This window comes from Hesperophylax consimilis, chromosome 9 (assembly GCF_061612785.1).
Source record: "Hesperophylax consimilis isolate HC1 chromosome 9, BYU_Hcon_1.0, whole genome shotgun sequence".
In the NCBI taxonomy this organism is placed as follows: Eukaryota; Metazoa; Arthropoda; class Insecta; order Trichoptera; family Limnephilidae; genus Hesperophylax; species Hesperophylax consimilis.
In genome coordinates this window covers 26986393-27000461 of record NC_142844.1, presented here as the reverse complement: position 1 = coordinate 27000461, position 14069 = coordinate 26986393, and the positions used below count along the sequence as shown (strand labels likewise).

General features: G+C 36.2%; 1 protein-coding gene across 2 annotated transcripts; it reads left to right on the top strand.

Moving 5' to 3' along the window:
• Nucleotides 1–278: 278 nt before the first annotated feature.
• Nucleotides 279–13851, top strand: LOC149421164 (uncharacterized). Of its 2 annotated transcripts, none has more exons than XM_089635852.1 (13): nt 279–693; nt 1582–1766; nt 3216–3496; nt 3765–3903; nt 4010–4077; nt 4163–4236; nt 4532–4763; nt 7470–7638; nt 8552–8719; nt 8833–8963; nt 9194–9314; nt 12284–12411; nt 12567–13851. In XM_089635852.1, the coding sequence occupies exons 1-13, from the start codon at nt 343–345 to the stop codon at nt 13112–13114; spliced, it is 2595 nt and encodes an 864-aa protein (XP_089491978.1). In that variant the 5' UTR covers nt 279–342; the 3' UTR covers nt 13115–13851. The 2 variants fall into 2 exon arrangements, with proteins under 2 accessions (XP_089491978.1, XP_089491977.1); XM_089635851.1 differs by having other exon boundaries at nt 3753–3903.
• Nucleotides 13852–14069: the final 218 nt, after the last annotated feature.

Sequence of the window (14069 nt, the reverse complement as noted above, 5' to 3'; positions counted from 1 at the left end):
AATAGTTAGTGTAGTTATGTCAATTTTAATAACGAACTGATCTCGAATAAAAGCTGAGCCTTTTTAAGTCACTCGTGACAAATTTTTTAATCAAACTATCTGTGTGTAAATACTGGAAATTGTCACTATTAATTTTCCACGTCTGTTTTCTCGTGTATTTTTTCCGGAGTAAATAGGTACTTGACATTTTGTGACTACAATATTCAATAACTAAATATTTTTCTCAGCAGCAACATTCTTGTATCTGTCAAACGCCATTTTATTTTCGCTATATCTTTGAAAGTGCGTAAGCGTGGCGTCGACGCAATTATTTGTTTATTTATTTATAAATGTAGCATAAAAATGAGTGAAATAATTCTCCAGGAAGATGAAAATGATATAAATGTTGCTTTAAATGAGTCTTTACAGTCGGCCGTGGTGGGTAGCATCAATGTAAACGGTACACGGCTGGATCGAATCCTCGTAGTCGGAACGTCAGACTTAGATCATAACAACGATGGATCTTCTATTCCTGTCGAGGAGATTGAAATCCAGATTCCCATGGAATTTGATAAATATGTATCAATTGATGCAACTCCAATCTCCAAAGTTTGCCGAACTTGCTTGTGTGAAAAGCCGAGTATGCATTCTTTATTTGAGACCTGGGAAGTGGAAACCGTTGGCGAAATGTTGATGTCATTTGCTTCAGTTCAGGTTTGTTTACTTTTATTTCAATACGTAAATAATATAATACCATGTTATTAACTTACAATCGGACGCAGGAAGTCAGTTTTCATTCAATAGTACAGCTCAAATCGTCTCCAAAAATTAATTATATGATTTTTTAATGTTTCACGGTAATTATTTACCTAACCGCCGCACTTTTAAGGAAACTATTTACAAGCACAAAATAGGTTCTTAGTTTGGGTTCATTAAGTCATTTATGCATATTTGGATTAAATGAAGCTTTCAAAAATGTCACTCCATATTAAAAAGAAGTCGAAAATTGTAGCATAGTTTAGATTGTTTTATAAGGGAAATTTTGAAGATTGATTGAATAAAATTGGTATTTTAATGCGTCTTTTACCATCTCTCCCAACGTAAATAGTTGTTTCTTGTAGTAATTAAATTGAAACGAAGTGTAATTTCCATAATCTGTGCCTAATAAAAGTGCGGCCGTTAGGTAAATATTTACTCTTCCGAATATCCATTTTATTTTTTTTCACTTTTCTTTTTTAATAAAACGCAACCAAAGAACCTATTTTGTATAGTAACTTCTTAGTTTCTTTTTAATTAAAAAAAACTAGCCCAAGAACCTATTTCAATGCTTTTATTAATAATTTCTGCGTATTGGATGAGGCGTTCCTTAAACAGAGTTGTAATATAAACTCAATAAATTATAAACATAAAAAAAAAGTTTTTGGAAATCAGATGTAGACAGTAATTATTCTCTTATTTTGAATGTCAAGTGTCATCTTGTGCACAGTAAAATCATTTTAGATAATATGAGTTATGTAGTAAGTGATGAAGACAATATGTGTCATTTATGAGAAAGAGAGAGAGATTACGACAGAACTATCCTTCCAATTTTTGTATTTCCAGCTATCCTTCGGCGATGGCCTGCCGGAGAGCGTGTGTGCAGAGTGCATGGAACTGGTGGGCAAGTGCTTCACGTTCAAGCAGCTGTGTGAGCGCTCCGAGTCCATGCTGCGTTGCCTCGTGTCCCAGGGGCACCTGCAAGGCATGAAGGACGAGCCCCAAGCCATCCATCCCGTCACTACTCCAGAGTCAGTATATATTCAGTAATAAGTGTTTCTAGCTATCCTCGATGACTGTCTGCTGAGTGAATGCGGAGTGCATGGACCTGGTGGGCAAGTGCTTCACTTTCAAGCAGCTGTGCAAACTCATTGAGTCCACGCTGAATCCAGGAAACCCTTTTGTTTCTGTTGAAAGATAGGACGGCCGGCATAGTCCAGTGGTAACGCATTGGACTGCCATTCCGAAGGTCGCGGGTTCGAACCCGGCGTGCGCAAATAAATTTTATTTGATTAATTTGTGTTATTTCACAATTAATTAATTAAAATAATATATAGTATATTTGCGGCACGTTCCAGAGTGGAAGATACTACCAGTATCGCCCTGGTGTAAGACCACCATTCAGAATTGAAACGTTGCTCCAAATGGCTTTAGCCGTGTTTAGTGACTAGATCTGAATAGCCAGGTACTTCCCCACCTTCCTCTTTCCCTTCCCCACTTACCTTCAGCCTCACAACATCCCCCAATTGGGGATGCCATAGTCTCACTGGCTCCAGACGGGAGCAGTTGGGACTCTTGTGAGGTATTCACTATAAAAAAAAAAATAAAAAAAAAATAAAACATATTAAAACAGCATTCGACGACACTGCTTTTGCTACCGAAAATCTTATCCTATTTATTGTAAAAACATGTTGAACAGCTCATAGACCATTGTTGCATCCAAAAGTGCATGAGAATTATACTGCTTCAGATGAACTTGTAAATGGACTGTAAAATCGACAATGATGTTCGACATAATTGGGTGAAAATTGATGTGTTACAAACAAGGAATGGGAGGAAAAAGATAACCAAATCACTTGCCACAAGAACATATGCTGGAGGAATTCGAGAAAATAACAAATATGTTTTTTGGGCGCTTTCAGTTGAACAGCACAAACCGCATTGATTGGTTCTTTCAAATTTTGAAACTGACCAATAGACTGCTTGCACTCGGTTACAGCCAATACTGCAAATGAACCGTCCCCAGTGCATAAGCAAGCAAGAGTGCATATATCCCTAGACAGTTTTGGTCCCTCCTGAACATTTTTAAAAATGGTTATTCCGCAGTATTGCACTTACTCCAACGATATAACAATATTTTCTTCAAAACAAAAGACACCAACCAGTTTTGAAAACAATCATTTTCTTTCTTTTTGGCTCAAAAACGAAACAACTCGATTTTTCACTTTCTTCTGTTCCATTTTTCAAATAGTTTCAAACTAAGCAGGGATACTTAGGGAAGGTAGGTACTCTGGAAAAGTACATGACCGTAGGAACCAAACATATTCTCAATTCAAAATCCAACAACCATCTTCAACAATAAACTGTAGATGCGGTAATAAAATCAAATTATTTACTGATTTATGCACTAAAAGATTCTGCAATGTTTTCAAAATTAAACCATCATTTTTTGTTAACTAATTTATTCCCTTTGTTTTCAGGCAAAAATCTCATGATGAAAATGAGCCAAAAATAGTTATAGATAAAGCAGAAGATCCGCCCGACAGATTCTCAGAATATTTAGAAGGGGGTTTCAAAAATAATAATTGTTCCCCTACAATAGTATTATTTAAGCATTCTTCGGACAGTTCACAACCCAAAAATGACAGAGGCCTGTTCCCAAAGAGACACTTGACCATTACCAACAATTCCTCAATTAGCATAAACCCAGACCAAAGCATCAGGCATCATCTGAAAAGAAGAGGAAACAAACTAAAGAAATGTTAGTACACATATTGTATTATTTTTATACCCAATGGTAAAGCGCATGGGATAAAAAAACAGTGACTTTTTTTTTTTTTAAGAAAGACAAACATTCCCGGGTTACGAATAACCTGACAATATTTGAAAATCTCCTACTACCACCACAGTAACCGGAAAATTGTGTTGTGAACGAGGACCTGGGTGGCACCCAAATTAGATATATGTATTTTACTGATTTTGTGGTTATGTTGAGAATATGATTTATTCAAATATAGTTTACTTTACAGTCTTAAGAAAACCAAATCCAAGTGATCGCACTGAGAACAGAGCATCCCGTAAAGTTAGAAAAGTGACGCCACCTTTGAAATACAAGCAGACTGTTAAAGTCGAAGATATGGATGACTTTCTGGATAATTGTGACAACAGGTGCAGTGTTAGAAAAATATTATTTTAGCATCTTGTCTTGTAATCTATTGTAACAGTTAATCGATGACAACTTATTACTAATCCCTTTTAAACATTTCTTTTTCAGCTCCCCCGATGAACCTAAACCTGAAACTCTAGACTTTCAATGTTTCTCTTGTGGAAAAGGATTTTCAAGTATTTGATCAATTGTTTTATATTTTTAATTATCTCGTATGCAGTACTTTTGCTGATGTCCTAATGAACGTAATGTTTGTTGCAGATCAGCGTAAATTAAACCGTCATGAAAGAATTCATCTAGATGTAAAACCATTCCAATGTACTATATGCCGAAAGGTGAGTGGGAATTTTCTTTCCTCATTACTCTTCGTCTCTTTTTAAAAAACCAAAGTCATTTATTTATTTATTTATTTATATATAATTTGTACATTTATTTATAACAATTACAGGTAATAAAGCCTAAGACGTTATAATTGTACTATTTATGCAGTGTATATGCAATGCCAAAAATTTGTAGGAAAACCATATATTTAGGATTTCATATTTCAAAGGACCGAAAAACAATATTATTATCTGGCTTTTTCTGCTTTATCTCGTGAAGATATTTCACCATCCTACCTTAAATCTCCAGGGTTTCATAGAGTCGGGCGACTTGCGACGGCACGTGCGCAAGCACTCCAAGCCCTCGCAGCCACCAGACAGCATGAGCATGGAGCAGTCCCAGCAGCCGGAGGGCTTCCGGGTGCCGTGCCCGCTGTGCCACCTGACCTTCGGCTGCCAGGGTGACCTGACCATACACTCCTCGGTGCACGAGAGCGCCCTCGGCCGCTTCGTGTGCCGCCATTGCAATAAAGAGTTTCACAGTCAGTCAGCTTTTCTTCATACTTTATATTTCGGCACAAGTCTCTCAAATGACATTTTATTCTCCTATTTACAGCATTCCTAGTGTATATATATTTATTTATTTTGTTTTAAAGAAAGACAAACATTCCCAGGTTGTTGCACAGTATTTGGAAATCTCCTACTACCATCACAGTAAGTGGAAAATGTTGCTTGTGTTGTGATGGAGGAGCCAGCCGAGGGATTCAACACATTATGCCTGGGTGGAATCCAAACGCGATGCCAACTCAGGCACTGACCGGTCGAATATATATATTTCCAACTGGTTCCAACCGTCTGGAGCCAGTGAGACTATGGCATCCCCAATCGGATATATTTTGAGGCTGAAGATAGTGGGGATGGGAGTGATATGGGGAAGAGGGAGGGGGGAGGGAGTACCTGGCTATTCAGATTTGATCACTAAACATGGCAAAAGCCATTTCAAGTAACATTTCAATTCTAAATAGAGGTCTTATTGTATATATTATTTTTAATGAATGAGTTGTGTAATAACACAACTTAATCGAATAAAATGTACTTTGTAAAAATGGGATTTGAACCCTCGACCTCTGTATTGCTAGTCAAGAGCCTTTCCCCTCGACCACGCAGGCCCATATAGCATAGTCATACATTTTTGTAACACTGAGCAGTTCTGTTATCGACCATTTTGCATTTCGTCTGTTTTGTTTGTACGTTCAGTTTCATGATGGTGGCCGTTTTAATGGTTCAGCAAAGATTCTTTTTTCAAGGGTGAAATCGTCGTGTTATTTGGATAATCTTATTTGCATTTTTTCAATATTCAGGCAGGTGCCTGAAGAAAGTTTGAAAAAAGAATAATTTTCATTTAGATAATGACATTTCTTTGGACATATTGGATACTTCCTTCTTTGTTACATTATATAATAAAAGATTTTTGAGTAGGTAGGTATTTAATTTGTGAGTACCTATTTACAAATCTTTTGGTGTTATTAAATAAGAGAAAACTAGAAACATAGTTTTTCGGATGCGGGGCACAGAACTTCTAGTACATATACTCAGTGGAGATATTCACCTTATATCTGGGTGAGGTTTGGTCTCTTCCACAAATATTCTTCACCAGCTGGTTCATAACCATTCTTCTCCAGTCCTCAGGTCTTCCCATCCTGCTTCAATCTTTTTCCAATCCATGTTGTCCTTGGTCTGCCTCTAAGTCGTTTCCACTGGGTAACCCAATCGGTCATGATTTTCAGTATCCTATGTCGTCTGGCATTCTTTCCACATGACCAGCAGTGGCGGCTTGTACTCTAAAAATGTGAGTGCGCTAAAAATATTGCCATTCTATCCATACCTTCTGGAATGATCGGTATGCGAACTGTAAACTAAAGTGGCGCCATCTCACCGAAGAGTTTACGAGGCATTGGCGAGAGCTGTTTCTTTTTTGGAGAAATTTCAATACTGTGGTCGACTTCCATGCTCTGCACATATAGATAATAATTGATGTTTCCGGGTAAAGTTTCTCAATGAGCTATATGGAATTCGCTCGCACCATGTGACTTATGACATGTGATACAAATAACAAAAATTTTGAGCCTTGCATTTACTTAGCATAACTTAACACACTTCAGCCGGGAAAGGTAATCTTACCCGTTCGGTCGATTGATGCTTAAGGCCGGGTAGGGTATTTCTACCTTTGCGCCGGCCTCATTTCAATCGCAGAAAAGACGGAATTATTCAATGTTTTTACATGAATATTATATACCAATCGCTTTGTAAAGGTCCCAACTATATGTACACAATTATCGAATCGTAATGCAAGTCTTTTTTTAAATTTATTTTCGTGCCTTTCGTTTACGTCAGTATTTCAACAAAAGAATAGTATATTTTTATTTTTTCATATATACAGCATAACGTTGCCATCAACAAAAGTAAGAATATTTAAAGTACAAAAACTCAAACAAAACTATTAAGTAACAAGCATAAAATGTAAAAGTTCAATAAGTTTGCTAGTGAAATAATTCAATTCCTGGAATGAGGGTTTTGATGACCGTGAAACCCGATTCGAATCTCTTTCTCCGTTCCGCACCCACTCAACTCCTATGTGCAAGCAAGTGAGAGATGTCGGGCGTATTTAAAGAAAGTAGGTACATATGAGCAAATACCGATAGGCGGACCGTAATAAACATATTACAAGGTTAATTGAGTTGCATTTCAAACAATATTCGATTTTCGTTTAGTACTTTTATAGCTTGGGTATGCTGAGTTACTATGTAGAATTTTTTATTAAAATATTTTAATTATTTTCAAAGATACAGCGATTTAAAACAATTTAAAGAAATTCGCACGGGACCTTTATTTTCGCCCGGACTCAGCATAGCGCCAGCGCAAAAAATACCCGGCCGAAATGTGTTAATACTTTTATTACTCTTATTTGCTTTGATTTTCGATTATATTATTATCGGTTGATAATTATTATTTTTAGAAATTTTGGTTCGTTGCTCCAACGCTTCTTAGAGCTAGCCGCCACTGATGGCCAGTCCATTGCAGTCTTTGGGACCTTTAGAAACTTACAATGATTTCATACTCTGTTAGATTCTCAAGATCATGGTACCTTTTAATTTCTTGTGATTTTTATTTTTTTTTATTAATAGTCTATTTATCAATGTACTGAATATTAAATATATCAGTAATAAAACTGAATTTTCCCCTTCCAGCCAGCATGCAGCTGAAGCGCCATGTCCGAACACACTTATCGGACAAGCCGCACAAGTGCCGCATCTGTCACAAGGGCTTTCCGGAGATGGGATCGCTCACGCGGCACTTCCGCCGCCACACGGGAGAGACGCGAGAACGAAAACACGTCTGCAGCCAGTGTGGGAAGGCGTAAGTTAAAGCTTTGTTACTCTGTCTAATTGTGTCTGTTATATTGTGGTGAAGAATCCAAACACAATTATAATATTATAAGTACTAAACAATTATAAGTATACTTAATTTTAAAAAAAAAAAAATTAAATTACATTTGGCATTTCACAAATATTTGGTTCCTTAGAACAGGCAATCTGCCTAGCTAGGAACTAAATTCGACCTAACAAAACGTAATAACACTTGTACCTACTCATTTTAAATATATGCTCTCATAATGCTATGTTATTACTGTTATATCTGCTTTAAATGTGTCTAATGTAAAAATAAATAAATAATAATAAATAATGTAGTATTATTTATTGGACCACTCATTCGACAATCATTTTACAAGTGACAGCTGGCGGATATACATACTGAGACAATACAAAGTAGTTTGCATTGACAACAATGTAAGAGTAGGTCTTCGTAGACAATAGACAGGTACTCATACCAACAGTATCTTGGTAACTATTTGTACTACATAGTTGGGTTATTTCAAACTCTCATCATGTGATAACCATCAAACTGACGATCAATGCCATATTTAATGTTTGACATTTTGCTATGGAGGGGATTCATAACAAGTGTGTAAATCCTTTTTGGAAAGGACTAATATATAAACTGTGCTAAAAGCTATCGGTGTATGGTCACCATTACCAATAAACCAATCACATTTTGAGTTGCGTTAGCAGACTTCTTGATTGCTCTGGAGAGTTTTCAAACCTTGCAACTGTATTTAGCACCCAGTACGGTGCGATTTTAGCTTTTAAACAAATTGTGATCAACTGAAAAGCAGTGCCTTCTTCCAGTAGTTTGTATTTTTATATTAAAAAAATAAATTTTTGCAATTTTTCCTGAGAATAGTAATTAAATATTTAATTTCCCATCTCAGGTACTTTGACCGGCACTCGCTGAACATCCACGAGCGCAAGCACACCGGCGAGCGGCCATGGATCTGCTCCGAGTGCGGCAAGGGCTTTATCGACTCGCGCCTGCTCAACTCCCACATGAAGATACATAGCGACTTGAAGCCGCACGCCTGCACCACATGCGATAAGAGGTATAATATACTAATTACACTTGAAGATGACTACATGTCCTATACACAACTATCAAATTCACACATTTAGACACCAGACTTATATTTACTTAAATGAATTTTATTTTTTCCAGATTCAAGCACGAGTCCACCCTGACCACACACATCCGCACCCACACCGGGGAGAAGCCCTTCATCTGCTCCGTCTGCGGCAACGCCTTCGTGCAGTCCTCCAACCTCTCCCTGCACATGCGCACACACACCAGTCAGTACCTTTCAAGTCTTTAATACGTCTGCCATTTAAAATTCCCCGTAAGAACTTTTAAATGATCAGAACGGAGAGAATGATCAACACATTAACTGCTTAGCTTTTTGACTACATATTTTTATAAGAAATCACCTGGGACCTGTTCTAAGATATATAAATATTACAGATAAATTGAAATTTTTCTATCTTTATTGCACAATATTACAATGTATTGTGGTATTCCTCAGGAGAAAAGCCATATCACTGTGACTTCTGCAGCAAGAAGTTCTCCAGCTCCTCGGCACTCACCACCCACAAGCGCATCCACACCGGGGAGAAGCCCTACACCTGCAAGATCTGCGAGCGGAGGTAAACTACATTTACCTCTACTACCACTTTTGATGTAAAGAAGTATAGAATCAGATGATGTGGTTAAGAAGCCCAAGAACCTCTATATTTTGCAATTTATTTCTCTTGCGAACCTCTCAAAATGCAGATTGCGTGGCAAATATTTACATTTTCCATTTGATTCCAGATAAATTTTAGAACATATTTAAAAATAATAAAAATACTGTTTTTTAAAGCAGATGAAAGACTCTTTCATATACAAATCAATATTAAGCAATTAAAATAAAATAAAAATTTTAACACAAAAGTTTAAAAGTCGCTTCCCGATGTGAACTGTAATTACCACTTGACACAAAACTAAAAAAAATATTTTATTGACAAATCTGTCACCCCACTTTTTTACATTATAAAAATATTTATTGAAAAATTTACAAACCCTGACAAATATTGTTTCATAGAATTATTTCAAAATTTTCAGGAGCGTCAATTAAACTTTTAAATGCAAATACATAGCGTGGTGTTCTCTCTTTTTAACACTGTATAAATCAAGAATCTCAATGAATGAATCAAAATTACTTTTATGAGGCTGGGAGAAATATCCCTCAAACTTGCTCCAGGGGTTAAATAGGTGCAATTTCTTTTAATTACAAATAAATAATCAGATTCCTTGTGTAGTGAATTGTGGGTCTTCAATGATATTCTAATGGTTCGTCAAGATTACAATTTTTTTTATTTACGATAAGAATTACAAAAGTAATGTTGTAGGACTGACGTCCTATTCTATTGAAAGTTATTCTGTTAGCAGCGGGTGGCGACTGAAGCCACCTAGCTACGGGCGGCTAAGTTCGGAACCATTCAGATTCTGGCCTGTGCACACATCGCCAGCACACCATAGCCCATTTGGTCGTAAAATGCAATAACTAACTTAACTCACACATTATAATAGGCAATAACTACCTATTCCTGATACCATGTAGTGTTGCGTTAATTATTTAATGAGAACGACATTAATTAGACTGGTTGGTTCGACTGTACGTTTTCAAGTACAAGTGACATGAAGAATAAAATATTACATTAATTATTTTATTTTATCTAAAAAAAAAGACAAAAATTTTCGGGTTGCGAACAACAGAACAATATTTTATTTCCTCCTACTTTCACCATTATAAGTGAAAAACCTGCGTCAAAATATAACTAGCCGTTGGAAACAATAGATATATATATTTACTTGCATACTTGCAAAACTTGCATTAACAGTTGGAAAATGACACCTAGGCAAATACAAATATCATTATATTTACTATAACAGTCAGTCATTCAACTGGCTATACACCTATTGTTTTTAACAGTAACGCCTAATAAAAAAAGGGTTAACAGTATACATTTCTTGAATGATATCATGCGAAATTTGGAATGGTCTTTTGGTTTTGTACCTTCCTACCAATGGCTCGTGACCTTTGTGTGTGATATAGTGGCCAAGTTTGAAAAATTCGGCATTATACATGTTGTTCAGTCCAAAACTTTTTTTTTTTCAAAATTGATATTTTGTATGAAGATTTTCAGGAAATTTCAGTTCTTCTAAACTAAGCAACGAATTTTGCTAGGGTTTTCACTATCTGTTGTGTTCGTACAAACAGTTCTCCAACTCGTCTTGGAAGGAGTTTATAAGTAAATGGTTCTTTTAGATTAATCAGGGATTTATTAATACTCCTCGTTTTATAATGGTGACTCAATAGTCGACCTAACTAGTAGCTGGCTAGTTGGAATCTGAAACAGTAAGTTTCTCTGAGAACCTTACCACTGGCCCTGGCGACTACTGGCCACTGGCTCCATCTTGCGGACTTCCACGCAAGCTCTATGCACTGCCATCTGTGCGTTCATCTATGAAGCTCTTACTTCCCAACACTCATTTAGAGAATTTCTTCCGGAAGGTTTATATATATAAAACATGCATATTATATTTATAGAAAGTAAAGAAAGGTCTCCGAGGAACGCCGAGTATATGTCAGCTAGTTATTAATAAATGTTATTTTACCAAATTCAATTATTTTAATTAATATGTAAATCCAATGAAAATCTTCAAACAAAAAACCGAATTTTAGAAAAAAAATATAACATGTTTTCAGTTACAACAACAACATGTGTAGCGCCAAGGATCAAGCAAATCTATCAATGGCGAGCAGAAAATAGTTGTTAGCTGTTTTAGCGTCATTATTTTTTATCATTACTAATATTTTCAACGGGCCCAACATCCTCCAGAGTTTCAACTTTCAACGTTATTACAAGATTATTATTGGGTGTCTGGGGTATCTCCTGTTAGAAGGGATTCTCTAATACTATTGAGACTGTTATTTATTATTTTTGTTAGTTAGTGACGTGTGTCAATCTCTTTTTGTTAGTAAGTGACATGTGTCAATCGCTTTTTGTTAGTCAGTGACGTGTGTCATTCTCTTTTTGTTAGTAAGTGACATGTGTCAATCGCTTTTTGTTAGTTAGTGACGTGTGTCAATCTCTTCCATGTTTAGTTTGATTGTACTGGCTTGTTACATTTATATTCTATCTGTTTTTAAGTTTACATATTAATAATTATTGTTTTACTTCCGAAGTGCAAATACTTATTAAGTAAAGTAATTGAATTTGGTAAAATGGCATTTATTAATAATTCTAAGTATGTTATAAGTTTAAATAGGTGGTGTTAGTAGAAAGGAGTATGTGTATGTTTTCAGTAAACAATATGACGAAAAATATTAGGTTTATGTACTTACCTACCTACTAATAAATATATTTTACAATGTTAATTGCTTTACGATTATAATAATAATGTGTGTAGATAATACTAGGTTATAAAATAATAAAAGAGATAGAAAACGGTTTCACTGAGTTTAACTTTAAATATCGGGCAGTGATAAATCACATTGGTGTTGGATGAAATAATCTTCAACGCCCAGTACTGGTAGATATAACCTTACCTTGTTGTTTGGTGTTACTAGGTTTGCCCGCCACGACATGACGGCGCACATGCGCACCCACACAGGCGAGAAGCCCTTCGTGTGCTCCGTCTGCTCCAAGGGCTTCACCACCCCGGGCCAATTGCAGCAGCACACTCGGATACACACAGGTACCACAGAATCACTACATATTTACTAATGGAATAACACCTCAGGAAAGAAATTTGTTTGAAACATGTTCGCTGCTAATCATGCCCGTGGGAGTGGAATTGAAATTGTAGAGCTATTAATGTAATTTTAATATGACCGTATGAAATTTTTTCAGGAGAGAGACCGTTCATCTGTATAATATGCCGAAAGGGCTGTGCTACTTCAAGCTACCTCAAAAGACATCTCATCCGTTCACACAAAGTCACCGACATAGCCTCCCTCACAGACCTTCCGGAGCCCTCCGCCCCCGAACTGCGGAAACTCCTCAAAAACATGCCCAAAGAATTACCAGAAGACACCAAAGGAAGCTGCGAACCTCTCCTCCAAGAAGACATCAAACTAGAATCCTCGGATATGGCCCTCCAGGAGTCTCAAGCCATAAACGTGGGAAGTGCTCTCTCCTTATCAAGTAATACTCTTAATTTTGTCGCCGTGGCAAACACGAATGGAGAAGTCAGTATTATTCGTCAGCAGACGGCTAACGACGTCAAGATGGTGACTCTAACGGCTGATGCCGGCGGCAACATCGGTACCATCATCACCAACACGCATATGTCGCAAGAGAAACTGTTTCAGATCGACCCAACTCTGTTGCGCTTCACCACCGGGCATCTCCTTCCTAGTCAAGTCACCATCAGTGAACTCAACACTGATAGTCAATAAGTCAATCAGGTCACCAAATTGTTCTACCTTCTGCACATTGTGATATTATTGTCATTTAGTCTTGGGTTTAAAAGATCATTCATTCAATGATTGCATTCTTCATAACTGACGGAAATCGTTTTGGCCGTTTTCAGCCAAGTTCAAAATGAAATTAACAAATTCACCGATTGTGGTGAATCAAACTGGTGTTCAGTGGCTGAGTTGAAATTGCGTTTGGGTCCCACCCAGGCGTAGTATGTTCAATTCCTCGCACTGGCTAAGTCCCCCATCACAACACCAGCAAAATTTTCCGCTTGCTGTGGTGGTAGTAGGAGAATTTCAAAAATTGTCAGGTTATTTGTATCCCTGCAATGTTTGTCTTTCTTTTTTTAAAAAAAAAACACTGAAATCTATCATGAATGAATCTGCCCATATCTACTACTTAACTATCAAGTTAGCCAATGCGACGAATGGAAAATAGGTTTATATGTATTTATTTAACCCGTTTTCTTTGAATAATTTAGGGCCAATTCGTCTAAGTGCCATTTTGTGTTCTATAAAATTTCCTAATTTGTAGAAAATTTATAAGAAATAAATTTTATTGAAGATAAACCGTATTTTTATAAAAATAAATTGTTATGTTTGTATTATTTAGATAATGTATGCACATACAAGTGGCATTATAGTATGTTGATGCTACATAACAAAACCTGAACTTGTCAATATTTGGGATCTCATAATTTCTAAACGATATTAAAAATATAATATATTCAACAGGAAAACTACTAAAACAAATTGTTTAAATATTTATTTATTATTGTTGAAATAATCAACACAAGAACGTAAAAAAAAATAGAGGAAATAATACATTTGAAATCCCAGTCTATTCAATCACTTATATCTCAATCATTCCTACTTATGTATTAATGCTTTTGTAGAGAAATTGTTAGTTTTATTTTTACAAATAAGTATGCCA

Excerpts from the sequence above, each read along its gene's own strand:
- LOC149421164 (XM_089635851.1), top strand. The coding sequence starts at position 343 with ATGAGTGAAATAATTCTCCAGGAAGATGAAAATGATATAAATGTTGCT. Across the intron at positions 3,904-4,009 it reads CTGGATAATTGTGACAACAG|CTCCCCCGATGAACCTAAAC; the intron begins GTGCAGTGTTAG and ends TTTCTTTTTCAG. Across the intron at positions 4,764-7,469 it reads TTGCAATAAAGAGTTTCACA|CCAGCATGCAGCTGAAGCGC; the intron begins GTCAGTCAGCTT and ends TTCCCCTTCCAG.